Source organism: Mirounga angustirostris, unplaced genomic scaffold, assembly GCF_029215605.1.
Source record: "Mirounga angustirostris isolate CCGP_5_RB_7025 unplaced genomic scaffold, mMirAng1.0.hap1 SCAF_14, whole genome shotgun sequence".
In the NCBI taxonomy this organism is placed as follows: domain Eukaryota; kingdom Metazoa; phylum Chordata; class Mammalia; order Carnivora; family Phocidae; genus Mirounga; species Mirounga angustirostris.
In genome coordinates, this window is record NW_026991722.1 from 76,468,281 (window position 1) to 76,477,897 (window position 9,617).

Here is a 9,617-nt window from a genome sequence, read left to right on the forward strand (position 1 = left end):
CAGCTCCCTGGCACAGCTCGAGTCTGGCAGCATCCCCAGACCATCAGAATAAGAAGCTGCTCTCTCCTGCCTAAATATGGACATGGTCTGTATTAACTGGATTACAGACCAAAATGAGTATATGTCAGGAGCAAAGAAGATCAAGCTGCAAGAAAGGTCCTCTGAAGTGAAGTGATAAGAGCTAGGCAGCACTAACAGAACACTCTGGCTTCTTTCAGCTGACCGTGGTCCAGCCTGTATTTCCAGGTACCCAACTACATCTAGTGGCTTCCTCTTTTGGAGTGAAAGCCATTGCCTTAAGCAAATGATAAAATTAAGCAAATCCATGAGTTCTAAAATAATCTCTATGAGGGTGTAAGGAAAAGAGGTCCTACCAAACACTGTTACTTGGGAGTATAAACTAATATGGTTACTTTAGAGAGCAATTTGGCAATATCTATTAAAATTTAAAATGGTCACCTATGACCCAGCAATTCTGCCTCTCGGGAACTGCTCTAGAGAAATATTCCAACATGTGCACAAGGCATGCAAGGGTATGCACTGAAGGACCGGTTTTAATAGTGAAAAATTGAAGGGGGGCCTGGGTGGCTCGGTCTGTTGAAGTGTCTGACTCTTGGTTTTGGCTCAGGTCATGATCTCAGGATCACAGAATCCAGGCCCCCATCAGGTTCTGCACCTAGCGCAGGGTCTACTTGTCCCTCTCCCTCTGCTCCTCCCCGCCCACTCTATCTTTCTCTCTCAAATAAATAAATAAATAAAATCTTTTTCAAAAATAGTGAAAAACTGAAAACAACCAAAATACCCATTGTGGCAGCCTGAATAATGCACCCCCCAACCAGATATTTAAGTCCTAATCCCAGGACCTGTAAATGTGACCTTGGATGGCAAAAAGGACTTTGCAGAAGTGATTAAATTAAGGATCTTGACATGGGGAGATGAGCCTGGATTATCCGGGGGGGGGGGGGGGGGGGGAGGCGGAGGGAGACAGGGTACTCACAAGGGTCCTTACAAAAGGGATGCTGGAGGAGCCAGTCAGAGGAGAAGACATGTGATGACAGATCTGAGACCAAAGCCATACACTCTGAAGATGGAGGAAGGAGCACTAGAAGCTGTGAACAAGGCCAGGGAATAGATTCTCCCCTAGAACCTGCAGAAGGAACCAGACCTGCCAGCAGCCGACTTTAGCCCAGTGAGACTGACTCATTTTAGACTTCCAGTTTCCACAAACATAAGAGTAAATATAGGAATAAATTTGTGTCATTTTAAGCCATTAAGTGTGTGACGATTTGTTAGCATAGCAACAGGAAACTAAGACACCCATCACTCAGGGAATGGCTAAATAAGCTAGTATTTCTGGAGTCCCATGCAGGACTTAAAAAAAATATGGTAGATCTGTATATGGAGACACAGGAAGATCAAAACATATAATTGACTTTAAAAAATTATGAAAATATATGTCTAGCATCACATCTTTCCTAAGAGACAGAAAAAAAAAAAAAAGCATATATGCACACAAATACACATAAAAGTACACATTCAAAAATGACCTTGGGGCACCTGGCAGGCTCAGTTGGTAGAGCATGCAACTCTTGATCCTGGGGTTATGGGTTCAAGCCCCACCTCGGGTATAGAGATTGCTTAAAAATAAAATCTTTTTTTAAAAAATGATCTTAAAGAATACATTAAAAATTTGAGCACTGATTTAACAGTGGTGAGAAGTGGATGGAGACCAGGATTAGGGACGGTGTGCAAAAGGCATTTCAGTTTCATCTGTTTTTCCACTTTTTATAAAGATATATTCATGTATTTGTTTTAAAACTTTTTAATGGATAAAAATTAAAATTAAAAAATATTTTATTTTAATTTTTAAAAGACTTTACTTATTTATTTGACAGAGAGAGACAGCGAGAGAGGGAACACAAGCAAGGGGAGTGGGAGAGGGAGAAGCAGGCTTCCCGCCGAGGATGTGGGGCTTGATCCTAGGACCCTAGGATCATGACCTGAGCTGAAGGCAGACGCTTAATGACTGAGCCACCCAGGTGCCCCTAAAAAATATTTTAATGGATACATAAATTGTGTTTAAAAATGCAGGATCAAAGTAATAGTTATACAATATCTGCAGTCTTCTATCCTTTTGAAGTAACCATGCATTTGTCCCATAGTTGATCACCTGCTGTTATTTACATTTGTCTACAACTATTGACTAAACATCTTACAAAGCACACTATGCTCCTTGTGTTCATCCCACAAGCACCATTGTAAAACAAGATGGAAAGAGGGGGAGGGAGGACAGAGCATGGGGCCCTTTCAGGACTTGACAAGCCTTTCATAATTATCACCACAGGTACCTTATTACTTAGGAAAGAACAGGTGCATGACAATCCACCCAGTAGCCTGGGCCAACAGGTGGTATTTTGTGACAGTCAATATGGAAGCCAAGAAGACAGATAATAATCAAAACTGATTTATTTAGCAAAACCTTAGACACAATTGGAGGAAAACTGAAATGAAGACTATTATCTCATCTGCCTAGCCATACTGCAAACAAATTGGGAAGGAAGAAAATTCCAGAAGGATCACACACACACACACACCCTACTATCTCCACTATCCACTACAAGAGAAAAAAAAATTCTGTCGATGGCACAGTTTTGCTTTCATATACAATGGGCAGCTGACTGAATATGCTAAAAACAACTTTCCAGCAACGTAGCACCTTATAAAGACAGTCCATACACACTGTAAGTACATAATCACATCCCTCCTTATTTAATCCTTACATTAACCCTATTATTACTCCCCTATTACAGATGATGAAGCGTCTAACATAATTTTCGAGCCTGGACCCTGGGCTAGAGTTGGACAGATCTATTTCACTCTCAGCTTTGCTACTAATTGTATGATCTTTGTCAAGGTACTTCACTTCTGTGCCACAGTCTCCTTATTTGTAAAGTAAGGATAACCATAGTAACAACCTTATAAGGTTTTTGTGAGGGTTGAATGAGATAATGCATGTGAAGTGCTTAGCACAGAGCCTGGCACACAACGTGCTGACGCTGTAGTCATGGCGGTAAGTAGAGGTGGGGACAATGATGACAAAGAAGTTGCAGTGGAAGAAGAAACCAGGGATTACTAAAGGTATGGAACTTGCCCAAAGTCACACAGCTAGTACAAGGCAGAGCTAGAATTTCAGTCCCAATCTGATTCTTTAAACCTGACTTTGACCTCTAGGCAAATACTGCCTCCCACAGTCATAAGGTACTTCATTCTAACTTTATAGCTAGCCAGCCAAACCTGAGAGCTGGTTGAGCCATTTGTCCAAGCTCACAGAATCCTGCACGAAGATTCAGCGACTCTTCTTCCAGTGCTCATTAATTACAATGTAATTAACTTTACTCGCAAGCAAAAGTAGTTTTATTCATTTATTCATTACCTCTTCCAAATTTAGAATTTGGAATTCTTTTTTTTTTTAAAGATTTTTATTTATTTATTTGACAGAGAGAGACACAGCGAGAGAGCGAACACAAGCAGGCAGAGTGGGGAGGGGAGAAGCAGGCTTCCCGTGGAGCAGGGAGCCCGATGTGGGGCTCGATGTGGGGCTCAATGTGGGGCTCGATCCCAGGACCCTGGGATGAGACCCGAGCCGAAGGCAGACACTTAACAACTGAGCCACCCAGGCGCCCCAGAATTTGGAATTCTATAAAAGTATATAAACCGCTTCCTAAGGAATCTGACCAAAGGATAAACTGGCTGGTGGTATCCTCCTAGGAGAATAGATTAACATTTATAAATCTAAATTATCATCTCAAAGGTTTCATCTGAATGTGTCCTAAGTATTCAAAACCTTAACTTATTCCAGTTGATCAACTCCTTCCCTTACATAGCAAAACAACAAATAATAAACAACAACAAAAAAACCATCCTGAGCCTTTTTTCATTTCATAAACAGTATCAGTAAAGCATTCTGGGCTTGCAAGGGGTTTGTTCATTTGTTTTAATGAGATAGAACAGGGATACAATAAACTGCACATATTTAAAATGTACAATTTGATGAGGTTTGACATACGTATATATACAACTATGAAACCATCACCACAGTCAAAACAGGGAACATAAGCCATCACCCAAAAAGTTTCCTCAAGTACTTTTCCCATCCCTTCCAGTCAACCTTCATCCCCAGGCAACCACTGATCTGCTTCCTGTCACTATCAATTAGTTTGCATTTTCTGGAATTTCATATAAGTGAAATCTTACAATATGTATTCCTGTTTGTCTAGTTTCTTCCACTCAGCATAAATCATACTTGTTTATCCATTCACCTGTTGATGGACCTTTAGATTGTTTCCAGTTTTTGGCAAGCACAAATAAAGCTGTCATGAACATTCATGTTCAAGTCTTTTTGTTGTTGTTGTTTTCATGTTCAAGTCTTTTGCATTGGTGTGAGCGTGTGGGGATGGGGTGGGTTCTTATAAAAAAAAACACAATGGAAAATAAGAAACATTAACTGAAATGTCTTAGTTCAAAATTAATCTAAACTGTAGGAAACAAAATATCTTGGCCAATTTGGGCAAGTCAATTAGCTTCTCTGTCAACATCCATATGTGCAAGGCCTGTCCCCACTAGAGTTTGTAAAAAAAAAAATGAGATAGGAAGCAGAAACCTTTTAGAACTTCCACAAATAAGCTATTTTTTCTTGTAAATTCCCTTAAAAAAAAAAAAGACTAATGTTCTATGAAATGTAATGTAAAATGCAATATTTGAGTTGTCATTTTTAAGTTTTTTTAAATTTCTCTTAAATTTATATTTATTTCACACTTAAAAAATAATTTCCTACATACTTTCACTTTCTGCCAACAACATGAAATTAAAATAAATACAGGTAGCTATTTTACGCTCTTTTTTTTTTTTAAGACTTTATTTATTTATTTCACAGAGAGAACACAAGCAGGGGGAGTGGGAGAGGGAGAAGCAGGCTTCCGGCCGAGCAGAGAGCCCGATGCGGGGCTCGATCCCAGGACCCTGGGATCATGACCTGAGCTGAAGGCAGACGCTTAACAACTGAGCCACCCAGGCGCCCCCAGGTAGCTATTTTAAACACCAAGAAAAAACCTCATTCTGCATTTCTAATGCATTCAAAGTCCTTATCTACCAGCTTTACTTGATGGACATCCCCTACACCCCATCATCTATCATCATCCTCTTCCCCTTGGCTTACTGGGCTCAGAGCTCCAAACTAAGGATGCTAAGGATGCTTCCCTCTGAGGGACTTGGCTCTTGCTGTCCTCTGTCTAGGATGTACTTTCCCCAGCAGCCATATGGTACCCTCTCACCTCCTTCAGGCTCTGCTCAAGTGCCATTCTGTGCTCTCCTTTCCTGCCCATCCTACATAAAAGGGAACTCTTCCCCACCATCACACCCCATTCCTCCTACCCAGCTATACTTGCCTCCCCAGCACTTATCATTTGAGGTATTACATATACATATATACCTAATACGTATTTGATTATTTGTTATTGTCTATATCCTTCCACTAAAATAAATTTTTTTTTTAAGACAAAGATTTTATTGTATCCTCTGCTGCGTCCTCAATGCCCAGGACAGTGGGGCCTGCCCGCTTCTGAATTCCACAAATACTTGTTGAAGAAATTTGATTACACACTATTTATTGATTTAAAAAATAAATAAATTCTTGGGGCGCCTGGGTGGCTCAGTTGGTAAGCGTCTGCCTTCGGCTCAGGTCATGATCCCAGAGTCCTGGGATCAAGCCCTGCACCAGGCTCCCTGCTCTGCTGGAAGCCTGCTTCTGCCTCTCCCACTCCCCCTGCTTGTGTTCCCTCTCTCGCTGTCTCTCTCTCTCTCTCTGTCAAATAAATAAAATCTTTAAATAAATAAATAAATAAATAAATAAATAAATAAATAAATTCTGAAGGGCTTGGCTGCTCAGTCAGAGGAGCATGTGATTCTTGACCTCAGGGTCATGAGTTCAAACCCAACCTTGGGTGTAGAGATTACTAAAATAAATAAATAAATAAACTTTAAAAAAAACACTTCTGTTTAAAATTCACTAGGAAGAAAATTTTTAATTCAAATGCTGTGCTAGTGCTTAAATTAAAATGCTAAGTCAATGTTGATCCACTTCGTAGGATGGGTTCTTTTTTCAAATTGACATTTAACTTTGAGCAGCACTTACAAAGTGAAAAGAACACTGGAATTCAAAGGCAGGAAAGCCAGGATCTAGTCGTCTGTCCTGCCATAACTAGCTTCACTACCGAGTCATAACCTCTCCTGATCTCAGACAACTTCTCTCTCAAATGAGGAAAGTGATTATCTCCAAGGCCCCTTCTTGCTCTAAAATTCTGAGACTCTACTGCAGTTAGTGCACACTTAGGCATTAAGGTTGTCAATCATAAATTAGTCAGCTTAATCCAAATTTGTCCTAATCCAAAACTGTCAACTGAAGGATTCTATCTAACTAGAAAACACTATGAAAAAATGGCCATTGGTTAGCCAGATGTCCACTGGAAGGAGAGGCTTAGAAGAATGTACCTCATAGGGGTGGCAGCATTTCAACAGTTATTTATTTATTTATTTTAAAGATTTTATTTATTTATTTGAGAGAGAGGGAGAGAGAGAGAGAGAGAGAGAGAACATGAGCAGGGGGAGTGGGAGAGGGAGAAGCAGACTCCCAGCTGAGCAGGGAGCCCGATGCGGGGCTCCATCCTGGGACGCCAGGATCATGACCTGAGCCGAAGGCAGACGCTTAACGACTGAGCCACCCAGGCACCCCTCAAAAGTTAGTTTTTTAAAAAAGCTGATGACTGGGTGTTATTCAAAAACAATGAATCATGGATCACCACATCAAAAACTAATGATGTACTGTATGGTGACTAATATAACATAGTAAAATTTTTAAAAATCAAAGAAAAATGCAGATATAATGAAAAAGCAAAAATAAATAAATAAACACAAATAAATAAATTAAAAAGCTGATGAACCTCTAATCTTCCTCAAACATGAAAAAGAATACTAGAAAGGACATAAAAATACCTGTTTATTACCCTATCTTTAGTCAGTTACGAAATTTTAGATAATTACAAATATGAGTATCATACATGCAAGGAGGATATTATGATCAGAAGGAGACGTGTTAGGGACCAATAGACTTGGGTTAATGTCCAGGCTCTCTGTGTGTGATCTTGAGCAAGTCACATACTTAACTCTGCATTTTGCTTGCCTCATCTGCACAATGGGTGCAATATTTATAGTTGTTACAATAGGTAACAGTAGTTAGCTACTCGGATCCTTTTAGGAACTTAGTAAGATGATGTCTGACACACAGGATATACTTAATCAATATTATTATTAAATAACTAAATGTGAATACACCCTTGCAAACATAAATCTAACAGCCACAAAACATTCTTAGCTATCCATTTCTACTGATACAATATAGCCTATATAACATATGGAAAAAAATGAAAAAAGTTCTTCACCACTGACAGTCATATTTATTACCCATACACATACTGGTTTCTGAAAGGTCAGAACATACATTTTCTTCAAGAGTTTTTAAAAATCTACCAAGCCAGGGAGGTTTTCTTTAAGATCATTCTTCTGTGGAAAGAGCTGACAAATACTCAATACATTTATGCAGTAAACATCTTAGGAAAGCCAACCTAAGAGCTCAGGTATTTTTAACTACTCCTACCTTTTTAATCCTAAAAGTAAATATATTACATACATACAAAATTTTAGGGTCTGTGAACTTAGTCTCTAAGAAACAAAGAGCATCCACTTCCCACATTTCACATTCAACAAAGTCAATTAAATAAAAAGATTCCACCATCATAGCATAATACCCTTTGAGCTTTCAAGCTGGTAAGACACTCAGACACTTGCTTTTTCTAGAATAGGCCCAAATGAGACACAAGAAAACCATAATCCTATGTTAGGAATCCCCTATCAACTGGCATCTTCCCTTTTCGGTGGCCAGACTGTAAAATAAGTCAGTTAAGAGTTCACAATGGGAATGCTGCAACCTCAACCTCAAATCCAGACACAAAACACAGTGGAACGCATTCACATCTCAAGCACACCCAAACATCTTGGCCAACGCGATCTGATCACTACCGTTTCCAGAAACACACAGTGATGGGTTTTAATACATTTCTATAAACGTTCCTTGTTTTGAAAGCCCAAGTGCATGCAAAACCGCAAAACACGAAAGATTCTTCGCATTCCGTTTTTAGCCAGAAGACAGGCCATCCTCTCTGCGCCCTACCCCAGAGAGTCCTCCTTGCGACAGCAAGAATTTCATGACACCCCGTGCTACATACACATCAAAATATCACCCCACGAAGTGGAGGGGGTGCAGCGTCAGCATCGGCTGGCCTCGATGAAATGATACCGCCAGTATTCCCACCTCTGGGCAAACACGAAACCAAGTGAAGTCGGTGGAAAGTTCTCATCAACCCAGCATATTTGGTTTCCTTCTGCCCCCAAACCCAGCAGCAACACAAAAACGGAGATTTCCTTTTGCACCTGCCACAGTTCCTGAGCTTCTGCTTCTCGGAGACCCCCGAGCTCACGAAAAAGGCCTTGAGGCCTAAAGCGCCCGTGACCCTTTGCGGAGAGCGCACGGAGGGCCCCTGTAGCATCACCCTCGCTGTCCACACTGCCCGCTTCCCTGACAAAGGCCCGTGTCAATCCGAGGCACGACACAGAGAAGTTGCTGGATTGCCCATCACGGATCGACAGCTGCCAATACCCTCCCCCGGGGGAAAGAAAAATCAACATAGAACTGGGAGTAAGAAAGGGGGAGGTATACAGCGTTAATATTAAAATGCCCCCAAAGCTAAGCAACCTGGGTGTGCCCTGGAAGTGAGTCCAGGAGGTCCATGGGAGACGGGAGACAGAGCCTGGGAGGCGACGGTGGCTCTTCCAGGGCGTGAAGGCCGTGCCGGGTGATAGTCTAATAAAATGCCGGGTGTCAGAACGCTCAGAAGGAAACCACAAATGCAATACCCGGCGGGCTTGAGGCCCCGAGGAGACAGGGAGGCGGGCGGGCTGCGGACCTGCAGCCGAGGCCCCCCACCTGTCCTCCCCGCGCCCACACACCTGCCGGGGCAGTCTTCGGGGGGGTCTCGGGGCGGGGGTGAGGCAGAAATGGGATGGCCCGACCCCGGGGATGCGGGGCGGGTGGGCTAATCTGCTGGCAGACGCCGGGGAGCAGCCTCGCTCACCTCCAAGTCGGTGTCGGCGGCCTCCGGGGCCCCGAGGATCTCGCTGGGCAGCTCGGCCAGGTCGGTGACCCGGATCAGCCCGTCGTGCAGGAAGATGGTCTCCTCCTTCACTGAGAGCCACTGCGCCGAGTCCGCGGCCGCCGCCGCCGCAGCTGCCGCGGCCGCAGACGAGCCCATGGCCCCGGCTGAGGGGTTGACGGTGAGGAGCAGCCGCCCGGCCCGGGGGAGACGCGAGCAGGAGACGCCGCGATCACCAGTCCATAGCAGCAGCCGCCGCGCCCGCCTGCAGCGCCCCGCTCGCAGCCTCGCCTGTGCAGCTCCGCCCTAGGCGGTCCGAGCCGCCATCCCCCCACCCCCGGCCCCTGAGACCCCGGC

At 43.0% G+C, this 9,617-nt stretch overlaps 1 protein-coding gene across 5 annotated transcripts in view; it reads right to left on the reverse strand.

Moving 5' to 3' along the window:
* Window positions 1-9,617, reverse strand: part of HECTD4 (HECT domain E3 ubiquitin protein ligase 4) — a 192,843-nt gene extending 183,226 nt beyond the window's left edge. For 4 of the 5 annotated variants that reach the window (XM_045887621.3, XM_045887620.3, XM_045887619.3 and 1 more), the window contains exon 1: window positions 9,243-9,617. In XM_045887621.3, coding sequence (XP_045743577.2) covers window positions 9,243-9,419 — 177 coding nt within the window. In that variant the 5' untranslated portion in view covers window positions 9,420-9,617. Of the gene's footprint in view, window positions 1-8,541; window positions 9,032-9,242 lie in introns of those variants that run through there. The other variant, XM_045887616.3, reaches the window with a different exon arrangement.